Source organism: Pholcus phalangioides, unplaced genomic scaffold (assembly GCF_987345545.1).
Source record: "Pholcus phalangioides strain wild (caught in Gottingen) unplaced genomic scaffold, Ppha-v1.0 ptg000007l_1, whole genome shotgun sequence".
NCBI classification, from domain to species: Eukaryota; Metazoa; Arthropoda; class Arachnida; order Araneae; family Pholcidae; genus Pholcus; species Pholcus phalangioides.
In genome coordinates, this window is record NW_028301600.1 from 43,012,069 (window position 1) to 43,039,178 (window position 27,110).

Consider the following 27,110-nt stretch of genomic DNA (forward strand, 5'->3'; position numbering starts at 1 on the left):
CTCAAGTCGACAACGATTTTTGTCCCTTTTCTACGACTGGTTTTTACAATTGCCCGTGTGTTACCATTCTAAGAATTTTTGATGTTGCCCGTGGGTACGTCGATAATCATTTGTTTCTTTGTTCTATAAGATGGGTGTCTTTTTTGCGCTGTGGGTGGGTGGGGGGAGTGGATGTGAAGAATGAATGTTTGAAGTTGCTTGGCAGACCTATCATTTTAGTGGCGTTTCCAGGACAGGTCTTTAATTCTTTTCATGACCAAAAGAAGTGTAGATGATCCCTAAAGTGTGGTGTGATCCCTTTTGATGTTGAAATTGTCAACATCCAATAGGGAAAAAAACTTATCTATTGTGAGTTTTGATATTGTCTGTTGCGGAGAATGTTTTTGATGGAACTCGGTTTTACGATTTCTTGGAAAAGGAGTACAAGAAAAAGAGCTAAAACCTGGTTAGACGCTAAATATGTAATATGTAAAACCCAAAGTTAAATTTTCAAAAAACTAGAATCTGGAAAACTCAGTGAACTCACCGAAGAATATGGAAATGCATGGAACCCATTTCATCTTTTGCTGAAAATGAGGGAAATCTTTTTTCAGCATTTGAATCTTTTTGTGAACAAAGCAGAAAATGCATAAGAAAGTGATTCGGCGATGTAGAGGATGCAACTCTTTTGTGGTTCAAATCCCTTAATTTCACTCAATCCCATTATCAGGATCAATAATTCAAGAGAAAGCGAAAGATTTCACAAAAAGTCTCAATCAAGGAAATTAGGAATTATCCTAAGTATGAAAACTTTTTACAGAAAATTGGGGGATCGATCGTATGTCCGCCGATCGGACGCCATTTTATGTTTGGTTGCCAGATTCAGTATTATAACTTTTACAATATTTCCTTTTCTCTCATGAAATTATGTAAATTAGATGCAAGCTCAATACTGCACCTTCAATCTTGTGATTGGTTCTGTCGTAGAGCATTATGGGAATGCTGCTATATAAAAACCAGATAGAGATGTGCTTCACTACGACTTATGCTCTAATACTTCTACCTTCCTCCGACTAACGTCTTGTCTTAATCACTAAGGCGTCACGCCCTGTTGAGGTGTGAGCTAGATTGTCTCTCTGAAATGTGTTGAAACTGTAAAGGTGTGCCCTTGGCACCTCACCTGTCTCATCTCTGGTCTCCATGCGAAAACCCAACGTCGTCGTGATCCTGTGGATTGGTTAGTGGCCAGACCGGCTACCCGTGGACGTTTACCTCCAGTTCCTTACGCAGTGGCTGAGCTGTGACCTCAACGTATTTGGGGCACCAAACCCATCTGAAACTGGTACCAGGGATTATTCTGCAGTGAGGTAGACACCTGGGAGTGTCTATCGGACGATGTGAACTAATACGTGAAAATCTGGACATGGCGGTGAGACCGTTCTGTTTTATTGTTATAATATTGAGATAAAGGTTTAATTGTGATAATTGTTGATAAAGCGTAATATTAATAGTTAATATATAATTGAATAAATGCTTATAGTTTAATCAAAATCTTGTTTCTTTCATTGTTGTCATCCATTCAATGATTACTGGGGTAAAATCTTAAAGAACCTGGAAATGCAAGCTAATCGTTACACAGTCAGGAAAAAGCCGAATAATCACAGTATAAACTGAATAGTGTAGAAATAAAATTTTCTCTTCGGAAAGAAAAACAAGCAAATGTACTTGATTATTTTTCATGAGGTAAATTTTTATACGTTTTGATTCTACTTTGAAACAACCCGAATAAAAAGTACTGAGAATTAGCATTTTATTTAATACAATTGTTGGAATGTGTATAATTATGTACACAAAAATGATCGGACAAAAATTTAGAGTGAAACCCTGGGGTGTCGAGTTAGAGTCTACTGTATTATCAATATTTTCCCATTACTTAAGGTTACATTGACTGAGCAATAAATTCATGCGCAGCTCTTTCTCATATATAAAGTTTCAAAGCTTCTGTACCATGGCTGATATGATTCATGGGGGTTCCACTGTAATTTAATAGTCATTTGACAAGCTCAGAATGGTACTTTTCAGTACCACTATGCAGCTCTATCAAGTATAGGATAAGATTACATGTTAATTAATGCTACAAATTTTTTCAAAAGCTTATAAACTTCAACTAGATATAGACTTGGATGCATACTTCTTTATGTAATAGAGCATGTAGAATGATGGCAGTGAGACCACTATCTTGCAATGATGACAAAAGAGTTGGCTCTTGAAACACATAGACTGTAACTACATCAGTTGCTGTAGATTAAATATTGCCACCAATAAAGAAAGAAAAATTGAATGAGATTTAAAAGAACTGACATGAATAAAAACTGAAAATTCTATAACTAGGAGTACGATCAGTTCAATTGAAAAAAACAATATTATTCAATTAAACAATTCTATTAAAGAAATTGTTTAATTCATAGAAATTAAACAATTTCTATGAAATCAAGAAAAACATTCATTCAAACAATGCATCACTTACAGTATGCACCCATCTTTGTTAATACAGAAAATGCATTTAATTTCACTTGTATAACAAGAATAAACTTCAAGTTAATTTTTCAACCTAATGATTTGTATCAATATACAGTAGAGTCACTGTGTATGTGTGTGTATACACATATTTCAAAAAATAACTACCCAGAAATTTAAGAGTTCATAAAAGAAATTTTGTAGTTCATGAAATGTTTAAGTGTCGAACTGTCTAAATTTACAGAATAGCTGTAATATGCATTCCCATTCATCTAAAAGGTTCTTCTAGCACATATCTGTGGCAAAAAAATTTCCATTAAGTAGATTGAATGAGTTTAACACTAGAAGGACCATGCTTATCATTTTGATATCTTTTCCCTTGATTTTCATCATGTTTCGACTGTTGGAATTGAAATACAGTAAAACCTCGTTAAGTCGTCACTCCGGTTAAATCATTTTTTTCAGACCCTTCCAGCTCTCATAGACCACAATGTTATTAAACCCTCGTTTACTTGTTGCTAATTTCGGTTAAGTCGTCACTATGAAAAAGTATGAGAAAGAGGAACAGACTATTTTTATGGATCCCATTAAAAAAAGAGCTTGTTAACAGCATTGCCATATGCTTAAAGTCACCATAAAATCCTATGTAACCAAATGGAACAGTTTAAGTAACAAAAGTTATGCTGGGGAAGTTCATTTGCCGACCAAGGTTTTTGGAACGTTGGGGACTGTTCATGCTAGATCTCATTTCTGCCTGGGATACATTGGAGAAACTGGACAAACCGCGAGACACCCAAGCTCTGTCGCAAGAAGCAACGTAAGCAGGCATCTCCGGCAAAACCAAAATTTATTGATCTGTCAACAATTACATATAGTGCAAGGAAATCAAAAAAATTATGGAAATCGAAGAATCAAAGTTAAGGTCAAAGTGCAAAGGGCACGGATAATAAATAATCATAAAAAGCATGGGCTCTACTAATTTAGGGCTTGAAATTTAAAAAAAATATCTTTGTTGAAAAAATTAGACATTCTTTCCCAGGTTGAGGTCTTCTGTTTACTTTTCCCTGCCCAGGGCCCCTCCACCAAGTCAAAAGTGTTCGAGATTACTCTGTAGTTGCATCATGAACTACTGATGAAATATCAAATTGTTTAGTGCAGTGGTTCTCAACCTGGGGCCATATGGCCCCCTTGCGGTCCTGGGATATTCTAGGGGGGCCACGGGAGAAAATCAGAAGAAAGGTGATCCATGACAGGTGGTGAAGAGAGTTATAGAGAACTGTGATGAGAAAAGGTTTAAAAGTGAAACATGGTTGAAAAATATTGCTACTTTCAGAATTCATGAGATCCGTCCATAGAACCAGGGGTTCTTTCTTAACCCTTGGGTCTATGTGGGCATGATCCGTGCCTTCATGTCTATAATGGGAGGTGACTGCACTATATGGGATTTGGTACTATGATTTTCATATGCAAGCTGTTATTTCCAGCTAAGTATGGAGGGCCGCCAGAACAACATTTGATGTGCTGGGAGGCTCGATTTATCGTGCAGGTTCGTTGGATCGTCCCGTATTTTACACAGACCATTTTTTACCATATAATTTGACTCCTGGGAGGGATGATAATCTACCATTTTTGAATCCATGCCTAGCCAGGATTACAGAGATTGATCTGATTTATTAAAATTCTATTCATAAGAAAAAATAGAAAGTATCTCACTCTTGAATGAGGGTAGGGGGGGGGGCCCTGGATAGGACAGGGGGGCCACGAGAAAAAAATGTGATCCATGGGGGGCCATGAGCTGAAAAAGGTTAAGAAACACTGGTTTAGTGTATTCAAACACTAAAATTAAATTTGATGTACATGTAAAATTAATGTGCAATAGAGTTCTGTTATGAAGAAAAGCTACTAATTCAAAGAGTTGCTCTGTTAGTCTAAATTAAAAATTACTAGTATAAATCAAAGTGTACAGTACATTTCACCACAATAATTTAAGTAATAAGAGAAAAAATTGCTGTTATTTTTTGTTTCGCAATCTATAAATTTTATTAATATATTGTTATTTTGATTCATACTTTAATAAATGTCATATTACTTTAAATTTATGCGATTTCCGTAACATCGCACATTAAAACTGACGGAACTCCGCTTAAGCCGTCATAATTTTTCAAGAACTTGAGGTGACCACTTATTAAGGTTTTACTGTATTTTATGTTACACCTAAAAAGACCATCAGCAGTCAATTTGACTGGTAATGCTGTGGGCACTATCATAGCTATTTGCACCAAATATTTGGTTAAATTATGACATTGAATTTCTATCAATAAAGATATACTCACTTTGGCTAATTGAAAGCATCCTTAATGACAGACAAATAATAAAATAAAAACACTGATATTGCTAAAAATGTAGTGAGGCAAACCACTGAATCTTCAATGAAAACTCATAGAAATTAGAGCATTTGGTGGTAATTTTTCTTCATCAATGCTAGATGAAATTATGAAGCACAGGGTGTCTATCAAAAGCAAAATTCAGGGACTTTTTGGTGACCTTTTCTCATTTACAGCTTCCAGTCAAAAAAATTAGAAAAAATAAGATGGGGGAGGGTACCACCCTTGGACAAAACAGCATAATGAAAAAAAAATCCTAGAATTTTCTTTCTTTAAAAAACACTTTTTTTTCATAGCACTATTTCAGTATCCTGTAAGATTGACACGAGCCAAAGCAAAATGATTTTGTTACAATAACAATTTCTGGCCAAAATAGGGTCTTAGCAACCACAGATAATTATTTTCTGCTGTCCTCACAATATATATATATATATATATATATATATATATATATATATATATATATATTACTTTCTTTTTTAGGAGTCTTTCACACTATAGTCTGTCAACTCTTTGACAATACAAACAGCAAATTATAAAGATATGTAAGTTTTTAAGAATGACGCTCTTTTGATACCACTTTCAAAAAGACTGGAAAATGTGTAAATTACAAGGTCCGATATAAATAAGTCAAGGTGGACCAGATGGTTTTACTGCATTGTCCATCACTTTTAAAAATTATTTGTTTAAATTTTAGTGGTCAATGCCAGTGTAATCGTTTTTGACAAATGAAGCACTTTCATTTAAAGCTCTCTACTTGAGCATTGTAAATACTGTTTATGCCTCTGCATACCACTGGGAATCATCCAAGCCACAAAACCTAACATAGGTCTGTACCCAACTGCTTTGTTATGCAAACTGTTGTTTCACCTATACATAAAATGTGCACCATAATTTTGACGATGAATGTTACTGTGCATGAACAGTAGTAAATACAAAATCATTTTTTTTCAACCAGGCAGAAGTTTTTAATGACTACTCTACTTGTAGAACCCTCAAACTCAGCAAATGGAAAATTACTACACCACCAACTTGTCCACATACACCCTACCCCCCAAATACCCTGAAAAATACAATTTCTACTTTGGCAGAATAATTGCAATATACTAGATTTGTATTATTTGGCAATATATTGATGATTCCCTCCTCAATTACAATCAATAGTACTAATTTAGTTGATAAGATTTCGTTAAAAAAGGAAAAAATGAGACATTTCACAAAAAAGTAGGATGAGTGGACGCCTTGCATTTGACAAGCAGGACATTTCTTATATCAGTGGTTCCCAAACTGAGTAGCAACCACCTAGGCAGGTTTGGGTTAATAAAATAGAGGGTTTTAATAAAAGGGGGAATGCAAGTGAATTTACAAAAAAAAAAAATTTAATTCTTAAAAACTGTTAATTTAAAGTTGATTTAAATACAATGCACCATAGAAACTGGACCCTAAGGCCTCAACCAACATAAGCCAGCCCCCCCCCCCCCCCACAAAATAATAAGTGGATACAGGTTGTTTGCCTAATGTCCACCTTCAGCTGTTCTGCCTATACCTGTAACTTTTTTAATCGGGGGCGGGACATAGTCTTTATTGTCCCCAGTATCCCCACCCATGACTTCAACCACCTTTACGAGATCATGAATATTCCAAATCCCCCAGTAGATCAAGAATATTCAATGCAATCCATTCATGCATACACCCTTCAGCTAAAATTTCCTTTCTAATAATATTTTCAGCTGACCACCACGCTCCTCAAGCCGTGAAGCAGCACACTGTTAGAAACACTATGGTATTCCTTTAAATTCAGCCTAAAAGTTTCGTCATAACACAATTAATGGCGAATGAGTCCAATGTTTGTCTTCTCTTGAACTCTCTCGTTCTATCACAAGCGTATACTGTATGATTTCGTTGTTCGCTGTAGCTAATCTGTAAAGATCCGAGATTTAAAAAAGTGGATGATAATTAAGACAGACAACTTTCTTTGCGCAAGGGGGGAGTTCGTGCTCATACACCTGGCCCCCACAAGGATGGGGCTAGCAAGGCTGCAGCCCCAAGGCCTGGAGACAATCGCCATCATTGTTTCTTTATGCTATAAATTCACTACAGTGCCCCCCCCCCCCCGTGAAAACTCATGCTAACAGACCCGCGAAAGATATAACAGCCCTGCTCCACAATGTGGGGTGGGGGGGGGGGTCATGTTCTTTCTACAGAAAACCAATATTGTTCCCAAGAGGACTACCTACTGCTGTGATCTATCTATTCAGTCGCACCCCTAGGAATTGTCATGTGATCCTGAGAACACTGCTTGAGGGGGAATATTAGATGTTGAAAAGTCTGGACAAGCAAAAAAAAAAAGTCATATTTGTTCATCCAGTCTTAGTAGCTTTTTTGCCCCACCCAAATAGTGTCTGACCTAATGTAGGGTGGCTACACATTGGCATTTTTCTTTTCTATTGCTACTCACCCATACATCCCACCTGAGCAAAAAATAAATAAAACCCGAGAAAAAAGAAAAATATTGAATGCCACAGCTTCTTTAGAGCCTAGATTTTAAGGGGAAAAATTGAAAAAAAGAAAGATCCCTGGAGAATCAAAAAAAATCTGACCACTGAAATTTTATGCCTTTTTCAGGACTTCATGACTTTTCCGTGATGGTGGACACCCTGAAGCAGACTAATATTACATTGGTAGATTTAATAGATGAATAAGAAATTCCATGTGAAATTAATCAGGAACTCTTTTATATGAAATTTGTTTGACGTTTATACTTAACACTAGACGGGCCGGACTACACTATACCTAAAAGGACCGATCGCAGTCATTTTGACTGCTTCATCTTTTTAGTCAATATGTTTAATCACACAAATTTTTTTACAATAAAAAAAGCAATATCACACATGGTCAATTTGTTAATTTTGAAGAAATTTACTTTTTGTTATGCATACAGGATGCCCATAAAATTACTTTGCAACAATAAATATAAAACTTATGAGGGAAACTGGACAAGATTTAGAATGAAAAAAAGGTATTGCATTTACATCATATCGTACATTGCACCATTTTGATGGTGTACACCTTTACATATGTACATGACAGTCTTTTTAATTCACTTTATTTAGTTGTGTGCGCACACTATGGATAACATACTATTATGCAATATAAATTTACACTATCAAGGAAAAACTAGGGCACCATTAAAATTTTGTATTACAAATTAACTTGTGAAAAATATACAATTGAAAAAAAATACATCTTTGTCTTTCTTTTTAATCAATATAATCCGATTTCAGACCAGTCACTTCCAGAATCACTACTTTCTCTTTTGGGTAGATATAGCAGAAAATCATGATTTTCGTTCAGAGTTTGCATCGTAAGTCCTCAGATCTATTGTCCGAAATATCATTCAGCACTGATAAAATAAGACTATTCTGCTCTAATACATCATTTTTTGAAGAGCCATTTCTACACACTGTGAATGAACCTGTTTCCTAGGAAGCTTTCAAAGCAGATGGTGACATGAAATGTCAGAACAAAACCAAAAACCGAGCTTGCCAGGTGAACAATCAGAAAAAAAGTTTCAACTTTTATGACAAAGGCTATACGCTCAATAACATAAGTGTTTTGATTGTGGATGCATACTGTCCCTGCCAATAAACATTTTAGATTGCCTAGTAACATGATGAAAAACAACTAGTATATATATTTGATTTATTTTTTTCTTATTGATACGATACTCTTAAATATATGTTGTGTTGTGTGTGCCATCAGGGAATAAACCTAACCGCTGAAGTTCACATCAATGCCCACCACAAGGAGAAAACATACAATTTACATATAGCAGTCAAAATGACTGCTCTTGGCCGTTTTAGGTATAAACCCGAACAAAACCTTCAATGTTTTGAAATTTTTGTACACAGAGAAAAGTACAGAAATAAGGAAAAGCCACCATAAATGGAATGTGTACATTAAATACTGCTGAGAATATAATGTTATCAAAATTAAAAACTGTCAAAATGACTGTCCAGCCATTCTAGTGTTAAAGACGTTACGTTTTTATGTTATCTGGGTAAGAAAAACATTCTTATACTACATTCAATGCATTGAAATATAATATTCTCAAAGTGAAAATATAATATTCTCAAAGTGAAAATATAATATTCTCAAAATGAAAATATAATATTCTCAAAGTGAAAATATAATATTCTCAAAGTGAAAATATAATATTCTCAAAGTGAAAATATAATATTCTCAAAAAATATTTCGGAAACCCTCAAGTTTTACAAAACGAGGTATAGCGTTGATCAGATGGCTTGACGGCATTCCTTGAGCATATCATTCATTTGCCAGTGCGTGTTTTCCCCAACACATTCAATTTAGTCTCAACAAATACTTGGTTGACTTGTATGGAAAAAAGAAAAATTAGCGAAGTTAATTTCCTTCTTGTTGAAATTAGCTAAAAAGCTGAGAGACCCGCATTTGTTCAGGAAACAGCAACAAAAGACTAAAAAAATTAACTAAAAACTAACAAAAGACAGTGACTTCAGGTCCGCTATGTAATAACAAAACAAGCGATACATTTTCAATCCTGAAAATGTGTTCTTAATGTAACGAACGTATTGAAAAGTATAGAAAGTGTGATGTGCAGTAATACAATTCTAATTATAATGTTTGTTTTTTTTTTAATCAGTTATGCAATGAGGAACTTACAGGTTGGTATTATCGTCTTTAAACCTGAGTCAAAACCATAAAAAAATTTTCAGATGGGTGTGTGTTAGTTGTGTCAAAATAGCCATTAAAAAAATGGAAAAAATTAACTTAATTATAGGTAGGTACACCTTACCTATACCTCAATTATTAACTTGAAAACAATCATTAAAAAATTCATAAAACATATGTGCCTCTGAAGTGAAGAGTAAAAATGAAATCTAATTATAAAATTTGAAAAATTTTCTATATTCAATTGCTCAACTATATACTCTCGTATCTATATATTTAAACATATCCTCCATTCATTTTGAACGGTATCAGTTCTTTTAGGTAGAACAAAATATTGTCCTTCTAGTGGTAAAATGTACAATTATTTTTTCACCTTTGATTCAAAAATTAGAATATCCTGAAAGTTGTTTCGAAAATTAGATCTGACCTAAAAAAACACTATTGCACAAACATTTTCAAGAAAATTTACATCTTTTTGATTGAATAAATATGTTGCATGTATTTCTCGGTTTGTGTATTTAAATCTAGAATAGTTCAATTTTAGCATAATGGGTAGAAAAAACAGGACATATTTCTGTAAACACAAAACAAAATACATATTTACTTGGACAGCATGAGAAAATGTGTTATCGTATGAATACATTACACTGCAGCATATTCTGCTTGACCATGGATTTTATGCATTAGTACAATGAATTGATGTCTGGCAAATATGTGGATTGCACCTCACCCATGAATCCCATCGCTATTGCAGAGTCTATAGGAACTAGTTAGCAATTAACTGTTTAAAGGTCAATGTAACATAAATAGAACAGTTTTGTTTTTTTTTTTGCAAAAATAACAGATAAAAATTCCAACAAAGTATTTAAAAAAAAAATATTCAGAAACTTCAGCCTGATATAAACTTTTTTGACAGAATTGACATTTATGGGCATTTTTCCCTTATTTCAATTACAATTTGTCAAAATTTCAATTTTGAAGTAAATTGAAAATTATTGTGTTTTTAACACTTAATATATCAAACTAAATCAATTAGTTTCTTTGTACTGTTGCACGTGGAACAAGCTACATGCATTCAAAAATGCATATTCCATTTAAGAAACATTAGCCTTTCAAGAGAGCAGGATTCTCTAGGGATATCTAGTGCGCAGTGCACCATTCGAAACCCAGGGTGTTGTCATTATACCATATGTCCATAGGGGAGGATTCTGGGAAATATGCCACAGAAGAATGTGCTTTCTGGGGTGGATTGTTTATATTGGGCAAGTACTTTTTTTATTCTTGCATTCTTAGAAATGCACGTTTTTGCGAGCCGCAGACTAATCAAACAGAGATCGCAATTGTAGATAGCCTTGTTATGTTCAGCTGTGTGTGTAATCATGTCAAAAAGATATCTCACATTAGAAGCTGTAGGATATTCAGAAATTCTTCCATTCCGAATTAGAGAATGTAGATATATGCCAATCATGCTACAGAACTGGGAATCTGTGATGCAACAATTGTGTGAGGTTGCCGAAAACAGCATGTATAAATGCTACCAATGTGACAAAACAGCTCCAACAAAGATGTTTTCTTTTTTTTACTCACTGGAATTAACAGAAAATTTGAATTTCTACACACATTTTTGAGTTAAAAAACCGGTATGTGTTGTGAATTTGAATTTGCAGTAAAATCCAAACATTTTGTGTGATAACTTTATTCCAGAAATAACTAATCATCATGATATAGATTATACCACTTTCCGCTTTCCCCCCTCTCCAAGTGCCAATGATCCATTATAGAACATTGGCACTTGGGGAGTGAAAAAAATTTGAACATTAGCTTTTTTACTTTATTTTTTTTTTTTCCATTTATGGGAACATTATGAAATTTTTCTTCAAATTTTGAAGTTGATCTATGTATAGGCATGAAAAAAGACCTCAAAATAAAAATTCCAAAATGATGAGCGGCTTTGATCATTGTTCCACCTTTAAATGGTTATTAAGCTTTTTCATTTATTACAACTCCACAAACTATTGGTAGGTTCAGTATCAGGTACAATTATCGGATATCACAAAATCAAAGTATCAATGATTTTTGTAGGACATGGCTGAAGTTTGCAATTCAATCTGTGTTTTCTGTCTTCTAACAGCCTTCTTCAGCTGCTGAAACCAAAAGATGGAGACCAATGAATCAGAAGACTCCTTTGGATAGAGGTGAACATTAGGCTGTCTACCTTTTGATTCCAGATGGTTAAAACTTTAATGACAAATGAAATTGTCATCTACACACATTGATGTTTCACCAATATGAATTGCTACAGTATCCATGCAGCTAGCTTCTTCCACATGGTCAAAATCTTGATGACAAAAAAATTCACATACAAAACATGTCCGGAATCAAAAAGGTAAAGAGCCCAATGTACACCTGCTGTCCAGAAAATTCTTCTGATTCACTTGTCTCTATTTTTTGGTTCCAGCAGCTGAAGGCTTAAGATTTTGGTGATGTCCATCAAACACTGATGGTTTTGTTATATCTGATGACTGTACATGGTGTTGATTTTATGAAGAGATTCTGGAGTTATACTTAAAAAAAAGCTCATCAATTGTTATAGCGTTAATAGGGTTCGATGCCGTTACATCCAGATCAGTGCCGAAGGTTTATCAATTCAATGTCTTATTGCATAAAATAAAGGAAATATTGAGATAGCAAAAAATATAAAATATTGTTTTATAGTCAGGATTTGAGCAAGAAAATTAATGTTGAGAAAAAACCAATGAAATAAAGAATATTTAGGATTGATAACAAAAATGATTTAAAAAAAAATTTTTGGGTCTCCTCATAGAGTTGGCGTGTTGCACAGAGAACAACCTTAGAGCCACCCCTGTTGACCAGAAGTGAATGAGTATGGTTTTGAAACATCTTAAATGTTCTTCAGTAAATTAGCTCTTAGTTTATTTAATTTGGCTGTGCAGAAAGTTTTTTTTCCATAAAATAAAGAGAAAATTTCTGGAGAATTGACACTGTTTGAAAATTTAGCAATTGTTATTCAGTGAAGTTTACAAATTAGCTTTTTTTTATTTGCAGAGTGAAACATTTCATTCAGATTTACTGCAAAGATGATTGACCATAGTTATTTTTCTGCTTGCAGTGGGAGTTTTTTTAATAAAGAAAACTATATCACACTTGTGCTTTAAAGTTGACATATTTTTTGAATAAAATTCAGCGCAAAAACTTGTCAAAAAATCTGAAAATCAATTTGAAGAAATCTGTGACCTTGTGACCCCTATAATCTTGTGACGTTTTCTCAACTTCTGACGACTCTTTCAGGGTGAGACAGGATCAATTAACGGTTTGAGATGTTCATAGCACTTTTCAAAGGTTGTTTTGGGATAAAGTTGCAAAGGATGAATCAAAATTCAATATTTTTGGATTGAAAATTTTTGTCCTGTTCTGGTCATTCATTATTTTTAAATCATTTTAATAAACATATTTATGGAAGCCCTTGGTTTCCCTCTGATCTGTGATTAAGAATGATCACATGTTATGTCCTGTATTTTCCAGTATATAGATCCCAAGGTGCATGTGTGGTTTTGTATTAGTATATAGATCCTGATTTCCTGCAATTTTTGCTATGAAATATGGCCAGCATAGCAACAACTATTGAATTATCTACCAGCTGTCTTAGGATCAAAGACAAAAAATATATGAAAACTGTCAGCATGAATGGGCCACCATGTTCGTTTACATTCACTGATTTGGATGGCTTTCATCACCGTACTACTCAGGTGATGCTATGTCAGTTTTTTTTGTAAGTGGGAATAAGGGTCAATTTTTTAAAGAAAAGAAACAATGACAGCAGAAAACTGTTAACTCAATGTTTCTTTTCTTCATTTTCAAGTTTTAATTTTGATTACAATAATTGGAACCCTACAATATGAATTCTTAATATGGAAGCATTGCAAAATCCAGCATTGTCAGGCTAAATCTGTAAAGCTGGCAGGTCTATACTTTATAGTATAAAGAAAATGGTCTCAATTGATGAAATCAATTTCGATACATATAGACTTTCTAAATCACCAGTTAGCGATTGCACCAAATCTCTTCTATGTCTTCACAACACTATCTGGGTATCATATAGTAGTGGTAATTACTCGTGCAAAATTAAGAGAATTTGCGCATTATGTCTATTTTCACATAAAGTACTGAACCAAAGGCACAAATAATGCCACAGAAGTATGCAAATATTAAGTGTCGAATACCTAAGCATACACGTGCATGGGAGGAGCTGTGACCACGGAGGGGTTAAGGGCACGAGGCATTTTCCACGATTCGTGTGCTCATACTCCTCGGCAACATTCACTGTTTCTCGCAAGTTTGGTAAATTTTATAAGCTGTCAGTTAAAATATGTAGCCACAAACGTATGAATGACAGAATAAGGTGGAGAATCATAAGCAAGGCAATCACAAGTGCAGATAGCTACAGAACTTGATGTTACACCCAGTGTTGTCTGCAATTTGTGGAAACAGTTTCAGGACACTGGATCCATATCGAGATCTGGACAAGGTCATCAAAGAGCCATGATGACCAATGAGGATTGTTATTTGGCACTTTCAGCATGCCACCACAGGACTGCTAGAGCATCACAGCTGTCACATGAGCCACATGCTGCCACTGTAACATGAGTTTCATGATTTACTGTTGCCTGAAGGCTTCATGAGAGAGGGCTTTATGACAGAAGACCCACTGTTTGCGTCTTGCTAACCTAACTGCAGCACACAAGAGAGCACATTTAACATGGTGCAGACATCATGCCTTGGACCAGACTTCAGTGGAGCAGCGTGCTCTTCACAGATGAGTCTAGATTCAGCCTGGACACTGATTCTCGATGTACACTCATTTGGAGAGAGCCTGGTAATTGATACTATCCCTCCCACGATCACAGAAATGGTCCACTATGGTGGTGGTGGAGGAACCATGGTTTGGGCAGGCATCATTTTAGATGGCCGCAAACCCATCAATGTGTTTGGCAGAGGGTCCGTGACTGCTAGGTGGTACAGAAAGGAGATCTTAAAGCCCTGTGTTTGACTTTTCAGGGGCGCAATTGTCCCTCTGTTCCTGTTCATGGATGGCAATGCTCGTCCACTTTGGGCTTACCTGGTCAACAATTATCTGGATAGTGAGGATATTCAGTGTATGGATTGGCCAGCCAGATCTTCTGACCTAAACCCTATAGAACATGTCTAGGACGCTCTTGGGAGAACAACAGCATCTCGCCATCCTCCTCCAAGAACCATTCTGAAACTGCAAACTGCATTGCTGCAGGAGCGGGACTCTTCAACTGCCCCGTGTCCAGTATGCAGTCACGCTGTATGACCTGTCTGAATGTGAGAGGAGCCCATACCCCTATATTAGACTCATTTTTGGTTCCATCTCTCAAAACATGAATTTGACATTCCTGCAATGATAAGTTTTACTGACAATCACGAGTGCATACTATGACTTTTATATGGTACATCTCTTTCTCTGTTATAACTGTGTATTTGTACCAAATTTAATTAAAATCTGCCCACTAGTTTCCCAGGAATTCAACATAATGTACTAATTATCTTAATTTTATACAAAAGTATATAAAGTAAATTCAGAATGCTTTTTCGATCCAGAACAGATGTTTTAATGATTACGTAAAACATGGTTAAATAATGATTTTCAAGCCCTCAAATTCAATAAAAGAAAAATTGCTCACAGAGCTCAAATAACCTGAAAAAACACAGTAAAATTTATGGGTTCACAGAATCTTTCAGATTGCAAACTACTATATTTCTATTATTAAGCTGAATTTGGATAATTCCATCTTTATTAGAGTAAGTTAAGTGAATTTTGTTCACAGGATTTGTTTTGCTAAAATAGTAGGAAAACTAGGACAGATGTAGGATAAGTGGGTATGCTACTTATTCTACGCTCTTCAATATGCTATTTTTCAAAAGCATTTTATTATATTTCATATTTCTCCTAATTTTTCGACCTTAAGTATAAAGTGAAAGCCACGATATGTATATTATTTTTGTATCAGAAATAAATTGTTACAGAAAAACTCATAACTGTCTTTCCCTTAACTTTCACTATTTTGATTAGCAAAAAGAAAAGCAACCCATACACAGATCTCACCTAATAAAAACAAAGATGGTCCATAATATTCAGATCTTGAGATTATATGTCCAAGGGCTCCTGGTAAACTCCCATCCATTACTGAAAAAAAAACAAAAAACAATCAAGTTTATAGAAAACTTCAAAATAAAACACAAGTACAATTCAAATCATATCCATCAAATCATATTACTGTATACGGGCACTACAATCAAACCTTGTTAATGTGTCACTTTGCTTACCGGGTCACTTTTTGGATATCCCAATTATTCTTTATAGGGGTTCTACTGTTAGTGAGCTGCTGATGTGTCACTCTACTCCTCAGAAAATTGTCATTCACATCGGGAACTCTTTCCATAGTACACACAAATCCAACGGTCACTCTTATCAAGTAAAAGATTTTATATCAAAGATATCTACCTAGCATTTCAAGTAGAAGCCACTGTGTGTGTGTGTGACAACCCTCTATCCTCTTCCCCCCCCCCCGATAATCCCCCTACCGATCTTACACTTCAGGCTTTTTGACAGATTCTTTCAACATTAGGCTATTTCTTATTTGGGATTGGCTCAGCTGGAATTTTTTTTGTTCTTGTTTTGAACAGTTCTTGATCACCTTAAGATTTGAACTGATTTTCTTTATTTTTTTCTTTCATTATTTTCCTTCTGATCCTTTAGATGATATTTAGGAGATATCAACCATAAAATTCATGAAAAAAAAATTCCTGTATGTTTTCTGGACTTGTTTTTAATTTGCTACGGAGATGGACAAGTTAAATTTTACTCTTCCTTGAAAATAAGCGAATTAAAACAATTAAATTTATGGCATAAGCCTGGCAATAATAAAATTTTTGTAAAAAATTGAGAATCATCTCGGATCCCCAAGCCGGAACCCTATCAGTCCCCCTACTGTCAGCTTCATAACAGGCTACAGCCCCATCAGCTTCATAACAGGCTACAGCCATGTCAGCTCCGGGACAATCACCATCTCATTGTGTTTTTCATGCAATAAATTCTCTACAGAGCCCCACCCCATGAAAACTCCGGCTTGCAGACTCGCCAAAGATCCAACAGCCCTGCTCCACGATGTTGGAGGAAGGTTATGTCCTTTCTACGGAAAACCAATATTGTTCTCAAGGACTCTTAACTGTCTTGCCAGTTAACCCTGTCCCCCCCTCTAGGAATTACCAGGCAATCCTGAGAACACTGCTTTAGGGAATATTGCAAATGTTTAAAGGTCCCTACAACCAAAGTAAGAAAAGTTATTTTCTGTTCATCCAGGCTAATGGTAGTAATAATTATTAGTTTTTTCTGTCATTATATGATTTATATTGGGTTGCTGCATTTTGGTTATATTTGAAATCCATATTTTTATAGACATCTTTTTTTCAGCAACCTTCTTAGACAATTTGCCTGTTGTGGCCTTTGAATTTGTATACAAAAGATGAACATCTTCAATTCTCTGCTTTAATGTTAAAGCCTTGATACTTGAAAAATTTTTCATGACACCTCCACTGACAGAAAACAAAATCATTTGATAGCACAATTTAAATATCAAATACGTATCATTTGGAATTTATTTAATTACTAGTTTACATCATTATATATGTTTGAGAAGTGGATATAAGAACCAAATTTATGATATAGCTTTTCATATTTCATACTCACAGTGTCTTATGTTTTCAGCAAAACTTGAATCTTGTATCGACTTTTTAAGGAAGTTGAGCATAGACTTTAATAGTGCAGCCCGCTGAGGAAAGCAATGGACTGCTAAAAGGGAAAAAAATGCATAACTAAAAAACTACAAAATAAAAATACAAGACACGATGAGAGGATAAGCTATTCTCAATCTGTATAGAAACAATTATCACTACATCAGAGATTAACAGAAGTTCCCCAACCCCTTGTATTTCCTGTTAACTATAGATCCTGAATAAAATTCGTTTAGAAAAATCATATTTCCAAGTGGTATGGCCCCCAACTGATGTTATCAATATGCATACGTACTTTTCATATTTTGACAATTATATAGATTTAAAACAAAGAACAATTACGAAATAAGATAATATCAACAAGAAACAATTGGCAAGTACTCTGAACATGGAAAAAAAACAAGTATCATGGAACGAAAGGTAAAAAATAAATAGAAAAAAAAAATTCACACACAATCTATACCCAAGTACAATACTTAAATATTAAATTAGTCGGAAACAAGACTTATTCACCATATAGTGACTGAAGTCTGACCACAGCAATAAGGAAATTAAAAAAAAGTATTTTTGATATGGATACTTCTCAGAGTGAGCAACTGATTAAGGGAAGAGGACACTGCATCTCCAAGATATTTTCTTCTCTAATCCCAAATGTAGGGCAGTGGAAAAACATGTACTTACAATATGTTAGTAGCAGAATTTATAGTTAAAAATAGTCATTTATCAGAACAAAGTTACTTCCAAAACGCAGTTGTATTAGTATTCTTTTGTATAAAATTTTAGATGTGCTCAATAGGTAGTCCTAAACTCCAAAATTTTTAATGGTGTGGTAAAAAGTGGAGCCATTACATGTTTGAAGAAATTGCATATCTAATTTGATACTCTGTGAAATTAACATGTCCATCGTAAATGGGAGATGCTGCTTGTGAACAATGGGATTAATCAGTTTAAGGTAGCTAAAGCCAGTTTTATCGAAAATTTTCCCCAGGGAAGTTAACTATTTTTGTGGTTTTCAAGTACACTTGAAAAGTTGTTAAGGAGTATAAAGAGACATAACTGAGGAAATCTTGCATTGCCCATGGCAGGGTTGTTTGGTTTTAACCAAGTGGTTTTTTTTCTCTTCATTATTAGCCAATGTTTTATTCTTACATTTTATATTCTGAAGGTATATTCTGATAATATATCTTTAAATAATATAAGATGATATAAGTGGTTTTTTTGTACAAAAAAAATCTCAGTGTCCTGAATATAATTTTTTTTTTATATTAAGCATCTTCGTTGCTCAAAGTTATAAATAGATGCCAAAATTTCTCATTCTTGCCACATTTTTTAACTATTGGCAACATTATGATGCTTTATATATCTTTAGCAAATTCATGAATAAGGATTGCATCACACATCTAAATGTAGTGGTGTATTATATCTCACAGGGTTTCTTTTTCCCTTCACAAAGAAACAGCAACAGTAGTGACACCATCATGCTAGGAGCAGATGGTCCTATAATCCAATAAAGACCACCAGCTGTCCTTCAAGGACAAAGACTAGTGTACTAGTAGTTACATTAACTCAGACATTTTCATTTTCTTTCCCATAACTAGCATATCTCATACTGTATATCACCCAGTCTTAATATTCAATAATTTTTTATAATACTTTTCACCATTAAGCCCAGTTAATCACGGTTCTACTTTATAGTAGTAACAGCTTTATGAAAAATAATCAGCTACACGCAGGAAGATTAATTTGTATATATATATATATACATACAAAGTTTTGAACCAAAACTATACAATAAGAGCTACTGGTCAGAATGACTTGAAAATTTACATGGATACTCCCGAAGCAATGGAATTTCTTTGGCAAAAGAAAAAAAAGTGCAAGTAGTTTAAAAATGTGCAAATAGATGATGCTGTACTTGGCCAGCAGTATAATCTATTTTGTGCAACCACATCATTTCGACAGTTAAACAGCATCAGTGTGTGGATAGCACAACTTTTATCAAGATGCACATCAAAATACCAGCAAAGCAGCTGCTGAGAAACCATTTTTGACAATAACAGGATGGCACGACACCTGGCCAGCCGTCAGTTCACTTGACCTTAACCCTTGAAACTCCTGGCTGGGGTACCTCAAAATATTACAAATAGTAGTCGGATTGCAAACTTTGGGGAATTGCAAGCATATCCACATCACGACCAAGACAGTCTCATCTGTTGTTGAACAAGCATTTTGTGCTTTCACCTCATTGCCATAAGTGGACAATATATTTAACATTTCTTAAGTTATATTATTTGTTTAATTACTTCATTTTTGTGATGTTTCCATAAATTATAATATCATGCAATGCTAATTATCATTTTGCCTTGAATGGCCATCGCTCCCATTCTGCAAGCAAATTTGAGTTGGATGATTACAGTGTCGTTAATTTTTTATTTAAGTATTTTTTTCCTCGTTGCTATATAAACTTTCATTGCTTCAGGAATATTCATGTAAATTTTCAAGTCATTCTGACAATGGCTCTTCTACAGTTTTAAATCAAAAATTTAATTACAATCACCCGGTATATCGTAAATCATTGCTAATTAATCTGCATTATTTATGATTCATTAAATACATTATATTCACCTAATTTTTATCATTTTTTGTAAAATAGCTTCCTAATTAAGTATACTTTAATAACTGGAGAAAAAAACATTTTCAATTATATGGTTAATAACATCAAGAATTTCCAAACAAATTCATTAAGCAAAAAAAATTAAATTATTAAAAATGGTTTTTACTAAAATTTAAGAATTTTTTTCTAGATTAATTAATTTGTGAAGTGTTAATTACATTAATGAAGCATTTTTGCTAGGCTGAATGAACCAGAAGAGAATGAGACACCCAAATAAATATAATTATGAACAATTTCCAATGAAATATTCCAGAATATCCACCTTTCAGCATTTTTAATTTACCCCCCCCCCCATCTGAAAACCATGATCTTTGTTCTGCCTTTAATTTTTAAATGAAAATCCTCACAAAATCCATCAAGTATATTTATTTTCTTTTGTAAATTTATAGGAGAGTCCCCCAGAATTAATAAATCATCAGCAAAAATTACAGTGAATTGAAATAGCTGAACTAAGTTGAATAGGAGCAATATCCGAGTTAAGTTAATAATATACCAATAATATTCCATAATATATACGGAAAACAATGTTAGACTTGATATTTCTCCCTGCAACAGACCTTTTTTGAATACAAATGTTATCAGTAAAGCCGAAATCAATTCTTATTGCAAGAGAAGCTTTACGATAGATACCGTTAATCACATTTACTAAAGAAGAACTTAATTCAAGTCTACTTATAACATAAAAAAGGATTCCATGGTCAATACTGTCAAAAGCGTTCATAAAATCAACATACAGAACATAAAGTCTATGGCGTGGTCTAGAAAGTTTCTGTTGTATTAAGCAATTGAGAGCAAAGATCTGATCGAAGCAACTCTATTTTCGTCTAAAACCAGCTTGTTCTTCTGGTGTAAGTTTGTTAATTTGCAACCATTTCGTTAATCTCCCATTAAAAATAGTAATGAACAATTTAAATTGGCAAGATACCAATGAAATAGGATGGAAATTAGAAGGTAGCGAACGATCGCCTTTTTTGTAGATCAGCAACACCATGACTTCAAGCCAATCTTTTGGAATGCAGGCCCTCAAATGAATTAAAAATGTTGAGTAAAATATTTTTGCCAATAAGTGTTAAATAAATCAAGAATTCATTTAATATGAGATCCACTCCATATGCTTTGTTGGTTTTAAGATTTGTCAGTGCTATATTCAATTCGTAAAGAAATTCTGCTATCTAATATAGGGTCTAATCCTATGTTATGGTTACATAAACGAAGCGTGGTACCGGTTCAGAGCAAAAACAGGTTAGAATAGTAACTGAACCAGTCTTGTTTTGGTTTATTATTTGGAAGAAGGGGATTCTTGCTTTGACTACCCAACAGTGACTAAAAAGTTTTAGAATCTCGACTACCTATGAACTTCTCATTCAGATTCACAAAATAATCCAGTTTCTTTTGGGCATAAAATTTTTTATGCTTATTACATAGAGCTAGCTCTATGCTGTTTTATGGAGCATCTTAAGCATTTCAATTTTAGATGCACAGCATTCGACATCAGACCAATTAGGTTTACAAATACATGCATTAGAATTAGGATGTTTGGTCATACCCGAACATTTGGCTGATTTAACAACCGCAGTGGTGATATAAGTTATGGATTGTTTAGAATTTCTGATTCAGTTAACTTAATCAAATTTGTATTTAGATAATGGCAATATTTCAACTTTGAACTCTCGATCCATCGAGCTTTTCCTGTTTAGCATTCAGTATGCCCTGGATCGGAAAAGTCATGAGGGCAAAATAATGACACCCAGACTGGGGTGCGATTAAATGAAGGATTATTATATACCAACCCGAAAATCTGTCACTGATTATATAGGGTCTTAGAAATAAGGATGAAATCAATTATACTAGCTCCATTATATCCCAAGTATGTGAAGTCCTCTTTAGGATAAGAAGGTAAACAACTGTTTAAATGAAAAAATTTAATGCATGATCGTATAAAATATCATTGTTCGTTTTTTCATGCTATAAATGCACTACAGAGAGTCCCCCCCCCCCCCATGAAAACTCTGACTTGTGGACCCGCCAAAAATCCAACAGCCCTGGGGGTCTATTACGCTCATGTCGTTATGCCCGCGTTTCAAACGTGTTTGCGGTGCATTGTGGGATAGATTTACGTCACCATCGCTAAAGGTTGATTTTTCTCACATCGTTACAAGCGATTTTCGTTATCGGCATCGGTACGTGAAACGTTAACTAACGAGAACCGGAGACCACTCGTTATGTTTGCGTTACGGAAATAAACATGGCCGCTCGCGCGTACATTTTTCGATGGTCAGAGCAACGGAGACAAATCAGAATTGGAAATTATTCATTCATTATTAATTTATCAAGTTGTTCATTATAATGAATAATAATTCTCTGAATTACGTTCCTTAATTTAGTAACATGATTCAGAGACAGCATTATCGTTTAAAACGTTATCTGTACACATACTGATTGGAAAAAATTATTCATAGTGATAAATTGTTATAAATTATTATACTCGGTACAAAGATAAATCACTCTACACAACGTTATTATTTTTTTTAATCTTGCATGGAAATGCCTTTATTCTAATCTTAAACTCATCTCAATAGAAGAATATTATTTAACTGGTAAATCTCTCTATCGCGATGTTTTCAAGACATTTTGAAATTCACTCAATATTTTTTTTACAAAATTGACGTCAATATATATTGAAACGTCTCCAGATTTTCCCCTTCTTAATTAGTTTAATAACATTGATATTTTGTAATATCAATTAAGTATTGCTACTTTCTGTGCAGCACACAGAAGTGTAATGCAGTAAACACCATTACACACACACACTATACTCTGTACACTATAAAAAATCAAAGTAAATTTTATTAATCAACAAATACATTTTTTCTAATCCTTGAGTGCATTTTCTGATCGTAGTATAAAAAAAATGTCAACAACAGTGTTAATTTGGTGGCACTTCATTTTCATGTGTGAAACAAGGATACCAATTGTCTAATTAATGATGTAAATAAAAGGTTACTTGTCCTTGATTTTGACTTCATATCAAGACGGTAGATAAATATGCTAAAAACATGGTAATATACACTGCTGGCCACCCAAATTGCAACACCAAGAAAGACAAGAGATATCGCAACAATATTTATTTTGTAGATCACATGTTGACCAAGCATCAAATGATTAAATTTATAGACTTCTGTGAAGTGTGGTTCCTGCCAAAATCAGTAGCCAGAGTAGCCGCCATTGTTGGAGATCACCGCTGCCACACGCCTCGGCATTGATTCAAAGAGACTTTGGATGTGTTCTTGGGGTACAGCAGACCAAGCAGCTTCCACGCATTGCCAAAGTCGATCTGGTGTGGCAGCTGGGGATGTAATCTGGGTCAATCGTTGAGCAACCATGGACCACATGTTTTCTATCGGCGAAAGATCCGGAGAGCGAGCTGGCCAGGGAAGCAATTCAATCTGGCGATTGACGAAGAACCTTTGGACAATGCGTGCCACGTGTGGTCGCGCATTATCCTGTTGAAATATGGCTGTGGGCAAGCCCTGAAGGTAAGGAAGGACAACTGGCTTTAACACCTCGGAGATGTAGCGCAGGCTTTTTAAAGTACCGGCAATGCATACTAGAGGAGTGCGAGAGTGATATCCAATACCGCCCCATACCATAATACCCGGACAGGACCAGTGTGGCGGTGCATAACGCAGCTGTTCAGCATCCTCTCTCCACGGTGTCTCCAGACTCGAATCCGACCATCGTGGTGTTGCAGACAGAAGCATGACTCGTCAGTAAAGACAATTTCATTCCATTGTGCCGTCCACATCCTTCTTTCATCGCACCATTGGCGGCGGAGACGTCTGTGGTTCTGCGTCAAGGGTAGACGAAGCAATGGACGTCTTGCGGACAGACCACTCTACTGTAAACGGCGTCGAATGGTACGTGCAGACACTGGATGATGCGGTACAGACTGAATGTGCTGTGCTATGGTTCGTGATGTGGCTGAGCGATCCGTCACTGCCATACGCACAATACGCCTGTCATCTCGTGAAGTGGTGCACTGAGGTGGATGCGATCGAACACGTCGGTCCACCGTACCCTCCTGCATCCAACGACCACATATCCGCATTACAGTTGTTTGGTTTCGTCCAACACGACTACCGATTTCCCTGAAAGATAATCCACAATCTCGGTAGGCCACTATCCTTCCTCTGTCGAACTCGGATACTTGATCAAAAGATGATCACTGTTTTCTATGAGGCATAATTGATTGTTTTTTTGAAAAAACCACAAGAAAAACACAATTGCCGTACTTCAAATCGTCGAAATCTCCAAGCCTTAAATAGCGCTTTAAAGTGGCGCCACAGGCGCGCGTGATGTGCGTCTGCGCTGAAATTCTAATCATTTGCATATCTCACCTCCGCTAATGCATGTTGTAAATTTCATATTATTTGCATGCTTCCTTCAGGGTGTTGCATTTACGGTGGCCAGCAGTGTATGATGATATTTTTGCTAGTCGTTTTGGAAATTCATATCATTGAACTTCAATAGAAAATCATTTTTTAAACGTAATAATTTAGAAAATTTCCCCGTGCCAGCATCATATGCGTGCATAGCCTACCTTTTTCTCAAATTTTTGATGAAAATAAAAATAATCCGGATGAATTTTAAAAAAAAATGCAGCTTAAAAAATTACGGACAACCAACACACACTAACGCGCACAAATAAATAAAATAATAACGCACGCGCTGCAGCACTCGTTGATAGTGATGATGATTATCAGCAGCGGAGAAAATTATCCGATTGGTCCATCCCTTTCGGAGCTAACACAACTCTCAGACCAGGGAGTTTTTCGTAAAATAGATAATGACATACCACGCGTTGCTGAGAAAAATCAAGTTTTTGACGATGGCCGCTGAGATTTGCGTTATGAGGCTCGTTGAGAATTTGCGTTAAGGGCGTGACGTCACTAACCACCTCGTTGTATAACAACGTGAGGGTAATAGATCCCCTGCTCCACGACGTGGGGGGAAGGTCATGTCCTTTCTATGGAAAACCAATATTACTCCCAAGAGGACTCCCAACTGTTGTGCCAGTCACCAGCCCCAGGAATTAACATGCGATCCTGAGAACACTACTTTAGCGAAATATTACAGATATTGAAAGGTCCGGGCACGCAAAGAAAGAAAAGGGAGTTTTCTTTTTTGTTCATCCAGGCTAAAGCTTTATTGCCACACCTGCAAATTGACAATGTTCTTTTCTGCTGCTACTCTCCCATCTATCCCTCCAGAGCAAAAAAAAAAAGAAACCCAAGAGAGAAGAAATAAATATTGAATGACACAGCTTCTCCAAAACCTAGATTTTAAGTGAAAAATCAATAAAAATGTCTCTAGAGAACCAAAAAAATCTGACGTTCAATAAAATTTTGTGACATTTTCGGGACTTCCGTGACCTTTTTCTTACTCCGTGACTTTTCCATGATGGTAGACACCCCAGGAAAGTAAAAATCAATTGATGACATAACTGATTAGAAGTCCTAGAAATCCTTCAGATTTTCACGCATTCTCAATATATTGATATATATATACAGGTTGTTGCCTTCAAGTGATGACAAACTCTGAGGAGTGATATTAGGCATCAAGAGGAACAAAAATTGCCTTAGAACATAATATGGCAAACCATGTTTAATCAGTGAAAATTGTAAAAGTTCTTATGAAGGACATAGAGTGAGAAAAAATGACCAATAGATAAGTAGAAAAAACTTATTTCACAGCATAATTACAACACAGATTGTGGTGTACATAATGAAGTACAACATGATTCATACTCTTTGAAAGTAAAAAAATTCAAGGACTATTCAAGCACTTTTCCGGACAAAATTTTAAAATTGAAGGACATTCATATAAACAGTTGATACAAAAATAAAATCAATGATTTTTAAAAAAAATTTAATTACTTGGATTTTTCAATTTATATCTAACATTTACTCATTTTTAATTTTGAAACGCCAATTATTTAAAGCTATATAATTTTTTAAAACAATTATAATTCGCATTTCAACTTGTAGACAATGTCAAGTTCTAAAGGTCTTGCTTTTGAAAAAAAAAGCCACTGTAGTTGTGTATGCAAATAACATTCAAGCAGAAATCATTTTATGTTTGAAACAGTATTGAAATTTGCCTTTGACGAAAAAAAGTTAAAAAGCATGTAATCATATATCTAGGGTGACTATATGACCTGTATTTCCTGGGACATTCCTGTATTTTCATGTAATTTTGGCCATCCCAATTTTTTCATGAAAAAATGTCCCATTATTTTCTACAATGCCTATTGAAGTTTTTATTCTTTACTGAAATTAAATATTCAAATTATTTTCCTAATCCTATGAATCATATGATTAATTATGACTTTAAATATTGTCATGTTAACGTTTTTCCCTTCCCCACATATAGAATCCATTTAAATCTTCTGCTTCAATGCAATGGTGCTTCATTTTCTGCTTTTTTTTTGGCAATTTGAGCAATAATTGGCAACTTTGCTTACCTTTGTTAACATTTTTGGTGACAATTGACGATTTTCAAGGAAATATGGTCAGCCCACATATATTCAACTGACATTCAATAGTTTAAAATATTTTGAAGCGATGAAATTTTTTGCTGCCATATTTCAGATATCTTTTTAAACATAGAATTACCTCAGGTAAGCGTGACCATATGTCCTGCTTTGAACATTGTCACAAAATCATTGTACCCTTGTTGCTCTACACATTTTCACCCTAGTGGAATATGGTTTAGAGGAGATAAGAGTTGAAGGCGGACAAAAATTTATGGAAGAAATTCACACAAAATAATTTTTTTTCACCCACTTGTAAGCACTTGAAAACCATTTTTTTCAAGGACAGTAATGATTTCTCAAGGACTGTAATGATTTTTCAAGGACTGTATGAACCCTGTACAATAATTAGCTTTGAACAACTCGTGTAATCATTTCTCTTCGTCTACTTAGACATTGAACTGTGATGCATAGCCTG

At 34.8% G+C, this 27,110-nt stretch overlaps 1 protein-coding gene across 9 annotated transcripts in view; it reads right to left on the bottom strand.

The window, feature by feature from the left end:
* The window catches only part of HUWE1 (HECT, UBA and WWE domain containing E3 ubiquitin protein ligase 1), a 564,154-nt gene that overhangs the window by 395,625 nt on the left and 141,419 nt on the right, over positions 1-27,110 (bottom strand). For 8 of the 9 annotated variants that reach the window (XM_089233267.1, XM_089233272.1, XM_089233273.1 and 5 more), the window contains exons 20-22: positions 17,383-17,484; positions 15,739-15,819; positions 2,171-2,277 (exon numbers count right to left, since the gene is read on the bottom strand). In XM_089233267.1, the coding sequence (XP_089089393.1) occupies positions 2,171-2,277; positions 15,739-15,819; positions 17,383-17,484 (290 nt within the window). The remainder of the gene's footprint in view (positions 1-2,170; positions 2,278-15,738; positions 15,820-17,382; positions 17,485-27,110) is intronic. The other variant, XM_089233268.1, reaches the window with a different exon arrangement.